Genomic DNA, 21,341 nt, shown 5'->3' on the forward strand with positions numbered 1-21,341 from the left:
TCATGTGGTTTAACTTTAAACATATCTTCATTAGACTATGGTGGACGTTCCTCTCGCTAGAATACTGATATTTCTCAAAACTAGTGCCATTTTTAAGATTGCATGAACGAAATGCACATTTTTTAGTTACTTTCACTACTGTGACCAGTCCCTGGTAAACCAGTGAAATAATCATGCTCTTTAATCAGCATCTTGATATGGCTTATGTAACAAAGTGCTAACTAACCAACGTTATGAATTGTGATGTGATTTAATTTAATTTTAATTTATTATACTGATAATTCCTCAGGGGGAAATTCAACTTGCATTCTGCTGAATACAGTCTGTGTGTTCCACACCACACAGATCACACACATGCAAGGAGAGTGAAAGGGGCACACAAACATTGCAGCACTAAAGGATGGGGTCAATGCTTTGCTCAAAGGCACCTCAAAAGTAGTAAGCAAGCAGACTAGCTTTTCTCCAACAACTAGTTTAAATTTTGTCTGCAACGGGACATGATCCGTGACCCTCTGGTTTCAAAGCCCAAGTCCTAACAGATATCGCCACCTGTTTTACAAGTATTGGTAGAAAGATAGACAATTATTTTTCAACTCACCACGGTATCAATTAAAGACCAGTGCATGGTAGTGGTGTCCAGCTTGTGGATGTCATTGGAGAAGCAGTCGGCCTAAAGAGCAGCAGAAAAAAATGCATGAATGTTTTTTTTATTTTAAATTAAGCAATCTGGAAGACTCTAAAGAGTACGATAAGGCGCAAAAAAAAAATATATATATATATTTTCTCGCAGAAAAACTTATTTACACTGCTCAAGTACATGTTGATGTACAAATTTAAGATTAAAATTACATTTGCCTCATTTCTTTGCTTTTATGTTCTAGCCTCCAACGTGAGCCAGGCCCATCTCCAACTGCACATGATGCCGGCTTCAAGCTGTGCCACATGAATAGCATCCTCCTCTTTAAGCACTCTCATTCTGGATAAGAATTGACTAAAATCATTGTCCGTTTCACTTCATTTTTCACTATTACCAACTTCAAAGGCTAATTAATCACAAACGCCTCCTCCAGGAAAATATACTAAGTACAGTATTTTTCTGTTTTTATTGTCCATTTCTGAATTTGAAGTTAGTTCAATCTGTGTTGTGACATAATCCCTTACATGGCTCCGTCGCTTTAACATTAACATCCGAAAACTAATTGGATAATTGTAGCCGCGTTTCCTAATTAACAGACATGCAAACACCAAAGGCATGAAAAAGGCCTGCTGCAAGTTGTGTCATATGAATACCATCCTCCTCTTTAAGCACTCTCATTCTAGAAAAGAATTGACTAAAATCATTGTCTGTTTTACCAATTTCAAAGGCTAATCCCAAATGCATCCTCCAGGAAAATAAGTATGATATTTTTCTGTTTTTATTGGCCATTTCTGAATTTGAAGTTAGTTCATTCTGTGTTGTGACATAATCCTTAACGGCGCTTCGTTGTCTAATACATTTAACATTAACATCAGTAAACTAATTAGATCATTGTAGCCACGTTTCCTAATTAATACAAAATGTACTATCAGATCAGGTCTTGTCGCCGATGTTACGTGTGCTTCGTGGTTCCACTTGGGACCACAACCGGGGCCCCAACCCGCGGCACCTCAACGCGAAAATACAAAAGACCAGCGCAACAAATACCACACTGGCTGATCTGATGAGCAAAAATGTTGCTTAAACGTAAGAGTAGCAATAGAGGATGTCCGCTCCAGAGGTGGGTAGAGCAGCCAAACGTCCTCAAAAGTAAGAGTACTGTTACTTGATACTAATGTGACTCAAGTAAAGTAAATAGTAGTCCTCCAAAAAATTACTTGAGTAGCAGTAAAAAGTACACAGTGAAATTATTACTCAAGTACTGAGTAATTTCTTTTTTTGAAGAAGAAGAAGAAGAAGAAGAAAGTCCTCCTCCTAAGTCCTAAATCCACATCAGGAAATCATGATGTACGTCAGAAAAAGGTACTCTGTATCGGTGAGTTCTCAAGTTTGAATACTCGCACTGGTATCGGTCTGAAAAAAAGTGGTATCAAACATCCCTATTTATGACCATTCACCAGACCCAAAAGGAAGCGGGACAAAGACTCACCAGCTGCTCGTATCCTCCAAATATATACATCGCCTTCAACAGAACGCAGGCAGAGTGGCCATCTCTTGCCCCTGGAAGTGTCCCAGAGGTTCTGGGTGTGAACCATCTGTGGGTATCTACAACACAGTGGATAGCTTACATTAATTTGCAACACTTTACGTCAAACCACTGGTAACAAGCAAGCAGAGAGTTACGCCGACGGCCGAACGTCGGCATATTAGAGCATATTATTTGGAGAAAAATATTGGTGCCAGCAGACGTTTGTTTTTTTCACCTCTGCAAGTGCGAGGAGCTTTTCCACTTCTAACAGGCTGCTTGAAGCTTAGGGTTTTGCAGGGCTCCCACTATTACTACAACTACAGCCATCGTAATGGCGCAGTGGTGAGTTTGATATAGAATTTTTTTTATTATTATTATTTTACTTCTGTGTCATTCGTACAATATGTTAAAGTAATTCGCCTGGTCTGTGTTGCAAGGAAGCTTGGGTAACACTGATCTATCCCTTTTATACTGATGGGTCTCCAAACATGCATTCAGTCATCATAAGCACAGTAGTCGGATTAAATTACTTTTATTGGATTAATTTCGGCGGCACGGTGGCGACTGGTTAGAGCGTCAGCCTCACAGTTCTGAGGACCCGGGTTCAATCCCCGGCCCTGCCTGTGTGGAGTTTGCATGTTCTCCCCGTGCCTGCGTGGGTTTTCTCCGGGCACTCCGGTTTCCTCCCACATCCCAAAAACATGCATTAATTGGAGACTCTAAATTGCCCATAGGGATGACTGTGAGCGCAAATGGTTGTTTGTTTCTGTGTGCCCTGCGATTGGCTGGCAACCAGTTCAGGGTGTACCCCGCCTCCTGCCCGATGATAGCTGGGATAGGCTCCAGCATGCCCGCGACCCTAGTGAGGAGAAGCGGCTCAGAAAATGGATGGATGGATGGATTAATTTCATATAAGCGGCACGGTGGCCAACTGGTTAGAGCGTCAGCCTCACAGTTCTGAGGAGCGGGGTTTAAATCCCAGCCCCAGCTGTGTGAAGTTTGCATGTTCTCCCCGTGCCTGCGTGGGTTTTCTCCGGGCACTCCGGTTTCCTCCCACATCCCAAAAACATGCACGTTAATTGAAAACTCTAAATTCCCCGTAGGTGTGAATGTGAGTGCGAATGGTTGTTTGTTTGTATGTGCCCTGCGATTGGCTGGCAACCAGTTCAGGGTGTACCCTGCCTCCTGCCCGATGATAGCTGGGATAGGCTCCAGCACGCCCGCGACCCTAGTGAGGAGAAGCGGCTCAGAAAATGGATGGATGGATCGTTTCATATAGAATAAAAAACACATCCTCTCACTTTGAAGAAGAGGATGTGTTTTTTATGCGCACGTCTCACAACGACACATGCGCTACTTAAAGAATTTTCATATTTAAAGTGTGCTTTTCGTATTTCTCGAATGAATTTGAATGACATTCACAAGTATTGGGGAAAACTCCATGCTCTACAGCCAGTCTCAGACTCAGACTCACCGCTTTTTTGTTGGTTGTGTACAAAATCGCAGGTTACTCAGGATGGGTGTGTCAGAAGTCTGGATGTGAGATTGCGCATAGTGAAAGGTGCGCAAGCCAGGCACATAAAAAAAAAAACTGACGGCTGATACACAAAGACAATTGTCTCCATTTGGCCTCTTCCTAACCAGGGACATCAAACACCGTGTGTGTGTGTGTGTATGCGCGTGTGTCCCCATTTACAAATAAGAACATGATTTGACTGTTGTATTGTTACTTGTGCTCAAATATCTGTAGTCTAACTATTGTTCTACTGTGGTTACCACCCCTATTCCCCTTGTCCTCTCTGTTACCTCTGTCCGTTCCCTAAAACCCTTTTTCGTCCAGCTGAATTTTCAATAAGCATCAGAATAATTTAAAACATTTTAAATAAGCAGAGGGAGTCTTTCAAACTCCGCTGTTGCACAGCAAAACTGTTGCGGCACAAATGTCATACAGACCCACCATTCTGCAAGGCCATTCAGCTGAACAGGACAGGTTTTATAAGAAAAGAAAAAAAAAAAAAAAGAATTGTAGGCAATCAAAAAAGCGATCTTATTGATGAAAAAGAAAGTGGCCATAAATAAAAACAAACATGTCTTATCCATGTTGTTTTTTTGTATAAAAGTGGGTTCTCCAGACAGCAACAAGTATTTTCCAAAGCAAGTCTTTTTTTGACGACATCGCTATTCTAGACCCACCTTCGGTCCCTTCGGCAACACTCAGGTAACATCTGTGCATATCAGTGCGTGTGTGTGTGTGTGTGGAGAATGTTAGACAGGTTAGCAATTGTTTTGTTGTTATTTACTGACATTGGTTTTCTGAAGTGTTCCTGAGCCCATGTGGTGATATCCTTTACACATTGATGTCGGTTTTTGATGCAGTGCCGCCTGAGGGATCGAAGGTCACGGGCATTCAATGTTGGTTTTTGGCCGTACCGCTTACATGCAGTGATTTCTCCAGATTCTCTGAACCTTTTGATGATATTATGGATCATAGATGATGAAATCCCTAAATTCCTTCCAATTGTACGTTGAGGAACCTTGTCCTTAAACTGTTCGACTATTTTCTCACGCACTTATTCACAAAGAGGTGAACCTCGCCCCATCTTTGCTTGTGAATGACTGAGCAATTCAGGGAAGCTCCTTTTATACCCAGTCATGGCACCCACCTTCTCCCAATTAGCCTGTTCACCTGTAGGATGTTCCAAATAGGTGTTTGATGAGCATTCTTCAACTTTCTCAGTCTTTTTTGCCACCCTGTCCCAGCTTTTTTGGAACGTGTTGCAGCCATAAAATTCTAAGTTAATGATTATTTGCGAAAAACAATCAACTTTATCAGTTTGAACATTAAATATCTTGTCTTTGTAGCATATTCAATTAAATATAGGTTGAACATGATTTGCAAATCATTGTATTCTGTATGTTTAACACAACGTCCCAACTTCATTGGAATTGGGGTTGTATAACTGCACCATATAATTACATGAAAATAAATTATTAATCGTCCTGCACATTTTTTAGGCTAATGGACTTAGTGTTAACATTCTATTTGCATAAATGTCATATGGCTATATTTCATGTTTGCTAATATTACCTGCTACTTTCCCTCTTGTTACTCAAATGAGGAGTTTCAGTACGAAAAAAAAAGACAAAAACTTAAGTTGACCGAGTTGGGCCAATACACATTTTGAGTAGTTCAAAACAGTATGTGTATCATCAAATTTAAAGCAAAAAAAGATCCAACTTTTAAATTTGGATGCACACACTTTTTTTTCTTAACGCAATGCTGAGGTATCAGCAGATAATTAAAATGAAAGACCCGGACACAAAAAAGTGTGATCTGGACATCCTTAATTTGGAGTATTCACCAACAATTTGGAGTACCGTAATTTCTTGTGTATAATGCGCATTTTTTCCCCCAAAAAAATGTCAAGTCAATAGTGCACATTATACATAACTTTCACATTTTATAAATGTATGCCGCCATCTAGAGGTTATGAAAAAGCTGTACACTTTCATTCCAATGTCACCGCCACCGAGAGGTTATGAGAAAGGTGTAGTCTACACTTTCATTCCAATATGACAGCGGTACGTATGACTGCATATACTCTATGTACAGTTGTGCTCATAAGTTTACATACCCTGGCAGAATTTGTGTTTTTTTTTTTTAAATAAGAAGAAACAACAACCATCATTCATTTCTTTAAGGTTATGTTTTGTTTAATGATAATGCTTTTCTGAAATACTTGACAGTTTAATTTGAATCCCATTAAAATAAAATTAAATGTGTTTTGCCTAGCCCTTCAGGTTTTCTTTAAAGAATTGTACCCGTCTTACAAATTCTGCCTGGGTAATCAAACATATAAGCACAACTGTGTGTTTTCTCATTTACTAAATAAAGTAAGGCTGTGAAATTCAAAATAAGAGCAAGTAAATTAAAAAAAGGATTACGTGTTCAAATAAAGTGCTAAGCAACAGAATAATTATTTGAAAAAAACTAACAAAATACAGATGATGCTTCATGTTTCGGTCATATGGGTAGAAGCAAAATCATGAATAGTAAAAATCTATTAAACATATGTAGAAGGGTTTTCCAGAATTTTGAGGTCCACGTTGGGGGTGTGTATTCTACATGGGTGCGCATTATACATGAGAAATTACGGTACATTTTTTGGATTATTTTAAACAAAGTGGGGAAACTAGCCAAATAAAGTGCTTAACTTCAGAATAATTCTTTGAAAAAATACTTTATGTTTTGATCATATGGATAGTAGCAAAATCATGCATTGTAAAAATGCATTATACATAGGTAGAAGGGTTTCCAGAATTTTTAGGTCAACTTTGGGGGTGTGTATTATACACAAGAAATGACAGTATTTAATTAAACTAACATGCATTTTCAAATGGTGGAAGAAGCCGGAACACAGAGAAAGAACGGAAAAAATGGAGAAAACACACCAAAGCACAGGGAGAACACGCATACTCCATACAGGTGGCCAGAACAGAAATTTGAATCACCGAACCTCAGAACTGTGAAGCACACATGCTAATTATTCACCCAACGCACTATCCAACAAGCCATTAATGTGTTACAAAGTTGGATTTTTATATTAAAATAACATTTTTAAAAAAGGACTCTCCTGATATTCATCATCATCATTACCCTAAAGGAAGCTAAACACTATCTGTGCAGAAATCTTTGCAGACATATTCTGAGTGGTATCTACTTACTGACATCAAATGCATAAAGCACATTGCAGGCTCCCTCTGTGTCATTGCGTCCCCCCCACAAGTAGATGGTCTCATCCAGGAGCACTGCTGTGTGACCATAGCGCATGTATGGCACTTCACGAGCACGTTCATGTCCCACGGGCCTCACTGGAGGCAAATTCATCCAGCGCAGGGACACTAGGGCATAAAAAAGTTGAGAAATTAATAATATGGTAACACTGGGAAAGTTTAGCCTTAAAGCGACGTGTTATTTCTATTTGTATTGTTGTTCTATTGCTGTATATAACCAATTACTCATTTGCATCTACTAACGGCAGCAGGTGAAAATTGTTTCAAAAATCAAAAGGTGGAACAGTGTGACTGCAGGCACTTCTGTGGAACTGACATCAAAGCTGAATCACAGTGCAAGCAACCGGACGAAATAATGAAACAATAGCTGAGTTGTTCTCGTTTCCATTTCAAATGAGACATCATCATCTTTATGAAGATTTGCTTTGTTGGCATACCCCTAATAAGAAGACTCAAGTTACTTCAGGCAGCTGTAAAACCCAGGTTGTTTAACTACACACTGTACTGGACAAGAGCTGTGGAACTACTTCAGAAATGGTTTGTACTTACATGAACAGCAAGATAAAAGCAACAAATAAACATTTGCAAAGTTGAAAACTACATAACTGATCATTGAACAGTACACTGACGTAATATTAAATATACCATACAAAATTGTGAATACCTCAATAGTCAAACAATTTATTTTTAGTTTTACATTTTTTTTTTAAATGAATAAATAAAAAATGGAGGTCACACAAGTCAGCATAGCGCGCTAGACTTCAGTAAATTAGGTGCTAGTACCAGCCACTGGCTAGTGAGTCACTGACTGTTGTCACTTGTCAACTTTTTAGATTAATCAACTTTTTTTTTAACATTTGTCTAACAGTTAAGAATGTTAAAAGATTAGATGCACACCTTTTATTACGGCCTCCTACACACTCAATTTAAGAGAGTGCTTTGACTGTTTTGTTAAAGCATCCTTGGATACCTTGAAGGGTGCTATGTAAATCAAATTCATTAGTATTGTAATTTATTTATGAATTTGTTTAGCCATTAATAATTTTAAAAAAGTTACTCAAAAGATTGCCTGTACAATAAACAAAAGGAACAGATGAACTCAATTCATATTATTTTTGGAAAAATTGTTTTGAAATCCCAACAAATTGGAGGTGGAGTACCCTTCAACATTCTACTATAAAGCATTATGGAAACTGCATTTTCACTGACCACTTTAATAAAGACAAAAAACAAATAAGAATGGAAATTTTAATTTCTCAAGCAAGCACATTCTTGAGAATGTTTACTCTACAATGACCTGTTGTCTTTTTCCAAGTTGGCTTTATCAGTCAAGAAAAGCTTGTGGGTTAAGAAAAGCTCCATGAAAACGTATTGGCACAACTGTGTGCTTTGTAATTTACTAAATAAAATTAGGGATTTGCATTTCAAAATATGAGCAAGTAAATAAAAAACAATATTACATGTTCAACTAAAGTGCTAAGCAACAGAATAATTATTTGAAAAAAACTAACAAAATAGAGATAATGCTTCACGTTTTGATCATATTGGTAGAAGCAAAATCATGCATAGTAAAAATTTATTAAACATAGGTAGAAGGGTTTTCCAGAATTTTGAGGTAAACTTTTGGGGTGCGTATTCTACATGGGTGCGCATTATACACGAGAAATTACGGTACATTTTTTTGGTTATTTTAAACAAAGTGGGGAAACTATGCAAAAACAAAAAGATTTGAGGAGGTGGGCAATACATTTTTCACGGACGGCACTGTAGATAGCAGCAACAGTAGACATTTAAGTTGGCAATAAAACTTGACTACTTGGACTTCATAATTTGGAAAAATCAAAAGTGCAACCAATGGAAGCTCTGAGTTTATAGTTATCCATTCTAACTTACCAGTGTTGAAAACATGCACGTCAATCTGACGTAGTGTCTCGTAGTCCTCCCCAGAGCAGTAGCCCCCAAAGGTGTACACCTTATGCCCCACGGCCACAGCGGCATGATTGACTCTCCGTGGCCCTCCTTCAAGGTGGACCGACCAACGCAACATTCCACTCGCCTGCACCTCTGTGTTGTCAATCACTTCGTCCCCTGTTTCGACCCCATCAGGCCAGTGTCCACCATTTAACCTGTGAACACAAAAAGAAGAGTCAAAGAAAACCGGCCTGGCAACAGTGGTGCTAACTGAAAAACTGGTCCTTGACTAGGAGTTGTTAGTTTTGCTGACAAGCTCTCAAGCCCCTGTATTATCTGAGTGGCTACACCTACCACTCCTCTCCATCTGTTCACTGATATCCCCGTGACCACCCCGAAAATACTTTACATGCACTATGCAAGCATTATATTACCCCATTGATTACACATTTAAGTAGTTATACAGTGGAACCTCCAAAATTTGAAACCCCAAAAGTGGTAGAATTTGGAATTTTCTGGATGAATAGGCCTTTTAAAAAAAAAAAAAAAAAAAATGGAGTTCAAACCATTATCATTAACAATGTTTGCAAATCTCGTGAGACCTCATCTTACTGAGCAGCTTCAAGCATTAACTCTGCTAATGTTTTGCTTTTTATTTGCACTCTTGTGATGCCACTCCCCAAAGGGGACGAAAAAAGCCTTTGAAGGCAACCACAGAAGTTGAAATGGTTCAGGCTGTTCAGTACAATTTTATACCACGCATACAGTACATACACATAAAAAGTAGTGTTTCGTTCGCGACCGTTTCGTTCAAAAGAACAAATCGGAATAAGGTTTTCGTACAGGATATCGCTGTACTTGGCCGCATTGATCTTTCCTTCAATTGCAACCAGTCATCCTGTCCTTGCAGCTGAATAACACCCCCACAGCATGATGCTGCCACCACCATGCTTCAGTGTTGAGACTCTATTGGACAGGTGATGAGCAGTGCCTGTTTTTCTCCACACATACCGCTTAAAATTAAGGCCAAAAAGTTCTATCTTGGTCTCATCAGACCAGAGAATCTTATTTCTCACCATCTTGGGAGTCCTTCAGGTGTTTTTTAGCAAACTGCATGCGTGCTTTCATGTGTCTTGCACTGAGGAGAGGCTTCCGTCGGGCCACTCTGCCATAAAGCCCCGACTGGTGGAGGGCTGCAGTGATGGTTGACTTTCTAGAACATTCTCCCATCTCCCGACTGCCTTTCTGGAGCTCAGCCACAGTGATCTTTGGGTTCTTCTTTACCTCTCTCACGAAGGCTCTTCTCCCCGAAATTTGATAACTTCCCACGGCACCTCTGAAGATTGCTCATGGCAGACTAATGTGTCATGGCACACTGGTTGGGACTAACTGGACTAGAGAATGAATACTTTAAGATATTCTGTATACAGTCCGCAAGTATATACAGTAAATTAACAAGTCATTTAAATAGACACATTGCTCCATTTTATGATCGGATCGGTGATCGGTTATCGGTTATCGGGTTTTTTAACTCTCTGATCAGTGATCGATCCCCAAAAATTTTTATCGTGTAAACCCTAGAAATTATTATTAGTAGTATTTACTTAACGACCAAAACAACTTTAAATATGACTTAAAAGAACCAGAAAATAAATTAAAACATTATTAAATTAAATTTAAAAATATAACTAAAAAACAATAACTAAAATAAATCCAGTCATGGCTAAAAACATTGGCATGCCTGGGGTGACTGTAGTCAATTATATATATTATTCTTAAAAAAAAAAAAAAAATCCTTCTCACAATATTCTGGCATTTTGCAAATAGAAATAACTAACAGACCTAAAATAGGAATATTTTAGTCTGATTTCGTGTCAGTCACTCACCTCAAAGTATTGGAACGGAAAGGTAAATTCCTTTGTGTTTGTTGTATACTGAAGACATTTGGGTTTCAGATCAAAAGATTAATATGAGACAAAATATCAGAATACCACCTTTTATTTCATGGTATTCACATGTAGATGTGTTGAACAACTCAGGACAGAGCACCTTTTGTTTGAACCCACCTACTTTTCAAATGAGCAAAAGTATTGGAACATGTGACTGATGGGTGTTTCTAGTTGCTCGGGTATTGCCTTTTAGATTGACTGCTTAAACATTAGATAGTGCTTGTTGGAATGTTTTGAAAAAGAAAGAAAATACTGCTGTACTGAGCAACACATGTCAAACAGGTCGGCCAAGGGTATCAACAGCCGTTGACGACAGAAACAATGTGAGAGCTGTGAAGAAACACCCAAAGACAACAGTCAGTGACATCAAAGCCAGCCTCCACAGGGCAGGGGTGAGGGTATCATAATCCACTGTTCGAAGAAGACTTCGAGAGAAGAAATATACAGGCCATACCACAAGATGCAAAACTCTCATCAGCAAAAACAATCGGAAGGCCAGATTGGATTTTGCAAAGAAATACAGAGATGAGCCACAAAAGTTTTGGAACAATGTTTTATGGACTGATGAGACCAAGATTAACCTCTACCAAATTGATGGAAAGGCCAAAGTATGGAGAAAGAAAGGATCTGCTTATGATCCATCCAAAACATACAAGCTCATCTGTGAAGCATGGTGGAGGTAATGTCACGGCTTGGGCTTGCATAGCTGGTTCTGGAACGGGCTCACTAGTCTTTATTGATGATTTAACTCATTGTGGTAGCAACAGAATGAATTCTGAAGTCTACAAAACCATTGTGTCTGGAAATTTACAGAAAAATGCATCCAAACTAATCGGGAGAAGCTTCATCATGAAACGAGACAATGACCCAAAACACACTGCCAACATAACAAAGGACTTCGGAGGGGGGGGGGAGGTCTTAGACTGGCCAAGTCAATCACGGGACCTTAACCCAATAGCGCATGCATTTTACCTCCTGAAGAGGAGACTGTATGGAGAAACCCCCATACACAAACAAGAACTGAAAGAGGCTGGAGTAAAGGCCTGGAAAGGCATTTTGAATGAAGAATGCAACAGTCTGGTGAAGTGAGTGGCTCGCAGGCTTGATGCAGTTATTGCAAGTAGGGGTTATGCCACCAAATATTAAATGTTATTCACTTTAAGTTAACTTAATAATGTCTGTTACAATATTTTTGCTCACTTGAAAAGTGGGCGGTTTCAAACAAAAGATGCTCTGTCATGAGTTGTTTAACACATCTAGATGTAAATGCCATGAAATAAACTGGAATTCTGAACTTTTCTCTCATCGTCATCTTTTGATCTGAAACCCTAATGTCTTCAGTATTCAACAAAAACAGGAATTGACCTTGCTGTTCCAATACTTTTGGAAGGGACTGTATAACCACAATTGCAAAAAAATAATAATAATAAATTAAGACCAAAAAGAAACAATTAAATTAACAGGTTGTTATTGACTTACTAGTCACTGGTGGTGTAGTGGTGCATTCGCCCGACTTCGGTGCAGGCAGCGTGGGTTCAGTTCACACTCAGTGACGGTGTGAATGTGAGTTGTTGTCCGTGTCTATATGCGCCCTGCGACTGTCTGGCGACCAGTGTAGTCCGGCTTTCGCCCGAAGTCAGCTAGTGAAGGCTCCAGCACCCCGCGACCCTGAATAGGATAAGAAGAATTGAGAATGGATGGATGGATTTTAATGATTTAGTATGCCAAGTGAGGACCAATCACCCCCCCCCCCATTAGTCCAAACAACCATTCCCACTCACAATTATGGACAGTGTTCAATTAACCAAAGAAGCATGTTTTGGGAATTTGGAAAACAATTGGAGTAGATTACCTGGAGAAAATGGAAATGCTACATAGGAAGCCCGGATTCGAACACCCTTTCTCAACTGTGAGGCGTGCCGCCACAAGGAGAGACCCATTACAGCAAAACATTTTGCAGCCCCCACTCTCTCCCCATCCTGTTTCAATGACCCACTTTCTTGCTGACCTCCAACCTTTGTTTGCTCTTAAAAATAATCCCTAAGCGTTTCTATTTTGAGTCCCCATATCAGAAGTGTAACACCAGATCATCTCGGCGACGATTATTTTACTTCATCACACATACTGTATAAAAGTGCTGTGTAAAATACACATCCGTCTTGGCACATAATAGTAGAGGCAAGTCAAGGAAGGCAATATGGGGCACGCCGGCATGTGTGCACGCTATGTGTTGTCCCCTATGTTTAAGTACAACGACCTCTTGAGGGGTGGTGAAATAAGGTGCACAATCCAAAGTGTCATAGTTGTAAATCATGTAACTGATTTAGAACGTGGGACGCTGTTAGCTAATTAGACTCAGTTGAACAGAGCAGTAACACGCCTACCTTTACATAGCCTCGTCTTCCAGATAGTTAGCTGTAAGAGAGCGGGGTGGCCACAACCACTTTAAACGATCTTATCCTTATCTTGTTCCACGTTAACGCGATGGTGTGACAGACTCCTGCCGGGTAAGCTAGGCTAAAGCTAATCTACGCTACCTTATTGAGTGAGCTGCTGTGTACCGGCCAGAAAATGACACAAGTTACCACGGCGGCGTCTGTACGCATATAAGGAAAGGTTAGTCAGTGGACGCCAAAACAGCCATTAGGTTTACAATGGTAGGAAAGTATAGCTACCTTGTAGTAGAATCGGAGGTGGTTCACTGATGTTTTTGGACACAGGCAGGGACCTTGTGACGTGTCAGCCGGGGGGAGCGCGCGCCCCCTATCGCCTCACTCAATACACAACCGTTCACAGTCAAATGAGAGAGTCAATGCCGACTCACTGCGCCGGTTGACAGATAAGTATTCTGGTCAGGAACTTCCTCTGAGAATGTTAATTGCTCTCAACATGCATTGCCGGTCTAACTTGTTCACTTCCTCCGGAGGGGAAACAGGCCAACGACTGCTTGCTTGTTGCATACCATCATCAGGCCTCGTGTTTGTAGGCAATTGGTTGCTGTTGTTAGTGCCATACAACACAACATGGAGCCTATAGCAGGGGTTCTCAAACTTGTTGGTTCCAGGCAGAATGTTTTCCAAGGATACCCTCATAATTCTAATGCCAATTACACACAACTACCCTGTGTATTGGTAGTAAATAGTTTATATCCAATACTCTTCAAAAGTCTGAGGCCACCACAAGTCCACTCTTTCACAGTGGACTTGTAAAACATAAACAGGACATTAGGTTAACACAAATGAATACACAAAACTTTGTCGAGAAATGGCATGTGAAGGAACAACCAAGGACATTTCAATAACCAATTATATTCCATTACATTCTTATTGGTCATGAACTGGATAAGACTCAGTACTGTAAGTATTTATTTTTTTTAAACATTATGAACAGTATTTATTTTATTTTTTTTTTTAAAACATTTCAACCGAAATACGTAGTCACATTTTCTCAGTTTTCGTGCGCACACTCACGACTGGCAATTAAGCACTCTAAAGCGGCCACGCCAGCATGGTCCACATGCTGCCTGTCAAATTGTACTTTTTTTCCCCCTTTCCTCATTATTCCGCCTTTCTCTGCGTGACATGCACACACTCATGGCAGACAACAAGGCACTCTAAAGCAGCCATGCCAGTGGACTATCTGAAGGGAAGATGCATTTTCAGGGTGCAGGCACTGCACGTCAAATTTGTGCCGGATACCCACGGTTGTGAACAATGGCGCTGAAGTTCTTATACAGTGGTGAATGGGCGACACATGATGGACTCCAAAGTGTGTCTCACGGTGCCGTTTTAGCTATGCTACAAAAATCAGGAAAACTGAAATGCTGAAAAACTGTTGAATAGCTCCACAGTTGAGTAGTACAGATTTCAGTCTGCACATTTTCAGCAATTATCTTCAAACATGTAATATATTTAGAAACAAATCTGTGTAACAAATCTGTGAATTCACTACACAGGGTCTTTAATAATAATAAAAAATAAGAAAAAAAAGTGCATGACTATATCATAATTCTAAAAAATAAAAATGAAAAAAAATAGGCTTAAATATGGGTAGTCAAATGAAAAAGTGACAAAAAGTGTTGTGGAGAAGAAGCTGTCTCTCATCAAAATCAATAGAGGGCGCCCACCAATTTATCCTTGCTCATAGGTTTAGCACAATGGCAGCGCTCCCTTCAACTGTTACTGAGTAGCTGTAACCGAACACCTCATCTAGTATTGTGCAAATAACATGAGCAGAAGCTCCAGTTGGATCACACATTTGCACACACACTGTTGAGCATTCCACTTTAGCTATTCATAAAAAAAAGTGCCAGGAATATAGACTATACCAGTCATCAATCATGAAGCTGTCAGTAATAGAGTACAGTTTATTCTAGACTTTACAAACATTTCATAACCTCAGAGAAGGTTCATATTGGATGTGCCGTATTTATTCCCATCAGTGTTGTAGCATTTTTCTAACACTGCTCTCATTGTGTAGGATGACCTCATACATTTTCCTTTATGTCTAATGGCTAATTACTGTAACTGAACAACTGACTTTATTAGCATTTGTATTCATGTCTGCTTGTTTTGCTTGTGGTTCTATGAATTCATCAGAATTAACATAAAGCAGCGCTTTTATTTGCCATTAACAGATTTTATTCAAGCATTAACACATCAATTTTAAGACATTAAAACTTTTTATATGAGACACCCTGCATTTGGGATGATTTTACACTTTAGTTTTACAAAGCATTAAATTATATAGGGTTGGGTTGAGATTGATCAACCTGGAGTTAAGATGTACAGGCTGCAGTGAAAGTCGAGACTTGTCCAAGGATTATAGCACTGAGAAAACATATTACAGCTGCCGTGGACCTGCCTGGATCACTACTCAGTTTGACCCTCTTTAGGGGCGCTTTGACGGATTCATTGTGTGCAGGGCTTTCGTCCCCATGCCAGCTGCATGTCATGGACAATGGCCAGACTGTGCAAATCGACAGCTGCCAAAAGCTGCTACTTTGAACTCTTATAGGTGATTATATAAAAAAAAAAAATGACAAACAAGATGGCGACCTACAAAGATCTTAGGTGAATGAGTCTATTTCTACATACATAAATAAAGAGGCTTCTCAATCATAACTGCTAAAATACACACGAAGAAGCTTATACAAACTGTGATCACTCAGCCTTCCTAAAACCTGTCACCACAGCAGTACTTTCTCACACAGTTGATATGGCACAATTGCAGTTCGATGATGTCATTGTCTGGAAAAAGTCCCAAAATATTCTGGATGCGGCAAGTGTACCGATCATGTCTGGGTCACTTGCTTTGCGTTTGAGCTGTACATGCAAGCCTTATTTATCTTGATGATCTGGGAAATGATACAGAGGCATTCAAACAATTGTATTGTTAACCTTAATCTTAAGTATATATTATAAGAAACTAGAAAATCTTGGTCATGGACAAGCACGGTGTATTCCAGCAGAGATACCGTACAATAGACATTGTAGATTTTCTGGATGAAAGAACGATTAAACTGGGAAAATGGCGGTTAGCCTGTTTGCGTCACAGTTCTGAGATTCTGGGTTCGAATCTCAGCTCCAGCCGTCTTGTGTGGAGTTTGCATGTTCACCCCCTGCTTGCATGGGTTTTCTTTGGTTACCTGGGCTTTCTCCCACGTTCCAAAAACATGCATGTTAGGGTAACTGAAAATTGTCCATTGGTGTCTATGTGAGTATGAATTGTTGTTTGTCGCACAACTACAGTTAATTACAAAACAATTGCATTTTGTTGTTTCCTTTGCTGCCCTGCAATATACTGGTGAGCAATCCATGGTGTACCCCACCACTCACCCAATGTCACCCAAGGGGTTAGGCTCCAGCTCACCCATGACCCTTATTAGGATAACTGCTGTAGTAAATGGATTTATAAATACAGTTGGCTTGTTTACTCCTGAAATCCATCCATCCATTTTCAACGCCGCTTATTCTGGTTAGGGTCGCGGGGCGCTGGAGCCTATCACAGCTGACTTCGGGCGAAAGGCGGACTACACCCTGAACTGGTCGCCAGTCAGTCGCAGGGCACATAAGGACACGGACAACCATTCACACTCACATTCACACCGTCACTGAGTGGGAACTGGACCCACGCTGCCTGTACCAAAGTCAGGCAAGTGTACCACTACACCATCAGTGACTCTACTCCTAAAATGTTAAACTTCATTCATTGTAATATCTATCCATCCATTTTCTGAGCCGCTTATCCTCACAAAGGTCGCGGGAGTGCTGGAGCACATCCCAGCTCTCATCGGGCAAGAGGCGGGGTACACCCTGAACTGGTTGCCAACCAATTGCAGGGCACAAAGAAACAAACAACCATTTGCACTCACATTGACACCTCCGGGCAATTTAGAGTCTTCAATTAACCTACCAGGCATGTTTTTTGGATGTGGGAGGAAACCGGAGTGCCCGGAGAAAACCCACGCAGGCACGGGGAGAACATGCAAACTCCACACAGGCGGGGCCGGGGATTGAAGCCCGGTCCTCAGAACTGTGAGGCAGACACTCTAACCAGTCGTCCACCGTGCCGCGTCCTCATTGTAATATCTCAGAAATTTTTTTTTAGCCTCAGTTCTTCTTCTTGAGGTGCTCAGTGAATGTTTTGTTGAGAACCAGTGTGACTTTCCTCGCTGTTTAAAAGGCTTGGCTTATCAGCACACCTGTCAGCATTTGCACACATTGCGTCATCCGTCTGACCCCGCTGTGCCACTCTTTGACACATTTGCTCAGTGGTGTGTTTCACAACTTTATAGCCAGCACATGTGGTGTCTGTTGTTGGGACTGACATGGAGAACAGGAGTTGTTCAACTGTAGAATAGCTCTGCGTCAACAACAACTGCTAGAACCAACTGCTGTTAGGTATTTTGTGGGCAAGAATCATGATGGAAGAGCCTTGCAGTGCTTTGTGGCGTTGAAAAATATAGCTTGTAGCCTTTTTCCTTACTGCTTCACATAATAATCTTCAATCTATTGTGTTTATAAGCAGTAAAAACACTGTTGTACTAAATAAACTACAATTCAAAAGGATACATATTTGTTGTTATTTTCTTTAAATAAGTAGTGAGTCAAAACTGTACAGTAGAATCTCTTTCAACCAATTATCTCTATTAGGCACACTTTGGACTTAATTGAGGTATCTTCAAATTATACAGCATCATTGACCCTCTCCTGGAATGAGTCCTCAATGCCGAGGCTTTCCTTTGCATAATCCCAATATAAGGTAAGAACTCCTGCTGTGGAACACGGTCAGGCTTGTATCGGTCAGTGCTGTGATCTGTTTATACGATCACACTAAAGGACATGGAGCTGCAGAATGTGAATGTGCAGACATATTCCCAGGATGTTAAATGCTCTGATTTGACTTCCGCAATAGCTGGATAAAGTCAACAGCTACAAGCAGTCCAGGATGATGTCATAGAACATGATCTAATTCTGCGGCCAGATGACTGAATCATGCATTTTCCTTTAATTTGTGGCTTATTTAATGAACAGAGCTCTTTGTGAGTTTCTTAAGATGAAGATTGGTATGCACGTTTGCTCATTTTCTTGTGGTTCACTTAAAAATCACAGCGTTAAGAAGAATTAGTACTTTGTAGCAGCTTTTTATTGACCAGACTGTGTGTCCAATTATTAATGAATCAATAAGCCATGCTTTCACAGGACATGGATTAAACAAAAATCCTTAACAACTGGGTAATTCCGTATATAATGATTTCCATACTGGTGATAAAAAGTTGGGGTCAGTTTGGGAGAAAGCTACCCAAATAAATGTTTTAGGTATTATGCGGTAGATGAGCTGTGACATAGTTTGGTTTATTGAAAACAAAAACTAATGGACTAAGACCAAGCTCAAGGCAGTAGTCCCCAAATGTCCCTGTCAGTGTATGAATACAGTATGTGTGACGTAACATTGTAAGGCATTCAAAAGCACCGCTGTGGTGAAAATAGACTTAATAAATGCAGTCCATTTACTATTAACCATACAAATGCAGCTCTGTGGTTTGTCATCTTTGTAGTTTATTGAGAGTGCCTTTAATAGACATACCTGGGAGCAGTCGTTTAGTGTATGTGGTGCGTTTGCGGCTCTCTCCCACTAACCAACATTAAGTGGATAAAAATGCTTTTTGTGTCAATTTGAATGTTCAAATAGGTTTAGCTTGCTGTTTTTAAGCCACATTAAAGATACGTGTCTATTATCATTATGCTGAACTACAACTATTTATGCTTTCTTTTGGGCTGTCACACCTTTTTCCCTGTAATGACCCTTTTTACATTTCCCCCACTTTTCAAGGTCCATTTAATTTTTACAACTGTATACTGTATCGTGTATGTATAAAGCCAAGTCGTATACTATCACACAATACTCAGCTAGTCTCTCAGATTGACTGCAACAGGAGAGACAACTGGTAGCATTTTTTTCCTGAACGACTTTAATTATGTGGCTCACTTTCTATTTATGCCGAAAGGCAGCCGCAGCTCAACCTCCTTCCCCCAAAACAGTTGGGACATTGCTCCATGATTGCATGACAACTGTTTGAAAGCCAATTGTTATTTCACGTGCGGTCTGACGACACTTGCGTATACTCAATCGTATTCTGCACAGTTTATATGCATCCTACTTTGTATCTACGGTATTATATGCACTGCTTATCCTTTTGAATTGACTCATCCACTTGCATTGCCTTGACTGTTGACATATACAATCTTCTTCTTTTCCTTTCGGCTTGTCCCTTTAGGGGTCACCACAGCGCGTCATCCTTTTCCACGTAAGCCTATCTCCTGCATCCTCTTCTCGAACACCAACTGCCCTCATGTCTTCCCTCACAACATCCATCAACCTTCTCTTTGGTCTTCCTCTAGCTCTCTTGCCTGGCAGCTCCATCCTCATCATCCTTCTACCAATATACTCACTATTTCTCCTCTGGACGTGTCCAAACCATCGAAGTCTGCTCTCTCTGACTTTGTCTCCAAAATATCGAACCTTGGCCGTCCCTCTGATGAGCTCATTTCTACTTTTATCCAACCTGGTCACTCCGAGAGCGAACCTCAACATCTTCATTTCCGCCACCCCCAACTCTGCTTCCTGTTGTCTCTTCAGTGCCACTGTCTCTAATCCGTACATCGTGGCTGGCCTCACCACTGTTTTCTAAACTTTGCCCTTCATCCTAGCAGAGACTCTTCTGTCACATAACACACCTGACACCTTCCTCCACCCGTTCCAACCTGCTTGGACCCGTTTCTTCACTTCCTGACCACACTCACCATTGCTCTGGACGGTTGACCCCAAGTATTTCAAGTCCTCCACCCTTGCTAACTCTTCTCCCTGTAGCCTCACTCTTCCCCCACCACGCCTCTCATTCATGCACATATATTCTGACTTACTTCGGCTAATCTTCATTCCTCTTCTTTCCAGTGCATGCCTCCATCTTTCTAACTGTTCCTCCAGCTGCTCCCTGCTTTCACTGCAGATCACAATGTCATCTGCAAACATCATGGTCCACAGGGATTCCAGTCTAACCTCATCTGTCAGCCTATCCATCACCACTGCAAAAAGGAAGGGGCTCAGGGCTGATCCCTGATGCAGTCCCACGTCCAACTTAAATTCGTCTGTCACACCTACAGCACACCTCACCGCTGTTCTGCTGCCCTCGTACATGTCCTGTATTATTCTAACATACTTCTCTGCCACTCCAGACTTCCGCATGCAGTACCACAGTACCTCTCTGGGTACTCTGTCATAGGCTTTCTCTAGATCTGCAAAGACAATGTAGCTCCTTCTGACCTTCTCTGTACTTTTCCATCAACATCCTCAAGGCAAATAATGCATCTGTGGTACTCTTTCTAGGCATGAAACCATACTGTTGCTCGCAAATACTCAATTCTGTCCTGAGTCTAGCCTCCACTACTCTTTCCATAACTTCATTGTGTGCCCCTTAAATTTGATCAGTAAACATTCATGGATTAGCTGTTTAGTATGTCGTAGATTCTAATTTCATTTCATTGGCTATACTTATCCTACTACTACTTATACTATACCCTGCTCAAACAAACAATCAAAAAACAATTGATTCTAATCTCTCTAATCTCTAATTTGTTATGATGTTGCAAAGAAATCCATCCTTCTGTGGATGAACTGAGTGAACAATACATACTGTACTGTGAGCATAGCCTAATTAGGCTAACTTGACAAAGGTAACCAGCAAATGCATGGAATAAAGCCAAACGTTTTTTTTATAGCACTTATCCTCTTTAGGGTCGCGGGCGAGCTGACTTTGAGCGAGAGGCGGTGTACACCGTGCACTGGTCACCAGACAATCACAGGGCACATATAGATAAACCACTATTCACGCTGACGTTCACTCAGTCTTCATTTACCATAACATGCATGTTTTTGACTTTTTGCTATGTGGGTGGAAGCTGGCGTACCTGGAGAAAACTCACGCAAGTACAGGGAGGACATGCAAACTCCCCACAGGAAG

General features: G+C 40.5%; 1 protein-coding gene across 9 annotated transcripts in view; it reads right to left on the reverse strand.

The window, feature by feature from the left end:
- klhdc3 (kelch domain containing 3) overlaps nucleotides 1-13,652 on the reverse strand; it is a 53,306-nt gene extending 39,654 nt beyond the window's left edge. For 8 of the 9 annotated variants that reach the window (XR_009790702.1, XM_061789185.1, XM_061789190.1 and 5 more), the window contains exons 1-6: nucleotides 13,495-13,652; nucleotides 12,299-12,487; nucleotides 8,853-9,085; nucleotides 6,891-7,067; nucleotides 2,127-2,242; nucleotides 599-670 (exon numbers count right to left, since the gene is read on the reverse strand). Coding sequence is in view for 8 of the 9 variants with exons in the window: in XM_061789185.1 (XP_061645169.1) it covers nucleotides 599-670; nucleotides 2,127-2,242; nucleotides 6,891-7,067; nucleotides 8,853-9,006 (519 nt within the window). In the remaining variant the exon portion in view is untranslated. Of the gene's footprint in view, nucleotides 1-598; nucleotides 671-2,126; nucleotides 2,243-6,890; nucleotides 7,068-8,852; nucleotides 9,086-12,298; nucleotides 12,488-13,203; nucleotides 13,459-13,494 lie in introns of those variants that run through there. The other variant, XM_061789184.1, reaches the window with a different exon arrangement.
- Nucleotides 13,653-21,341: the final 7,689 nt, after the last annotated feature.

This window comes from Phyllopteryx taeniolatus, chromosome 11 (genome assembly GCF_024500385.1).
Source record: "Phyllopteryx taeniolatus isolate TA_2022b chromosome 11, UOR_Ptae_1.2, whole genome shotgun sequence".
In the NCBI taxonomy this organism is placed as follows: domain Eukaryota; kingdom Metazoa; phylum Chordata; class Actinopteri; order Syngnathiformes; family Syngnathidae; genus Phyllopteryx; species Phyllopteryx taeniolatus.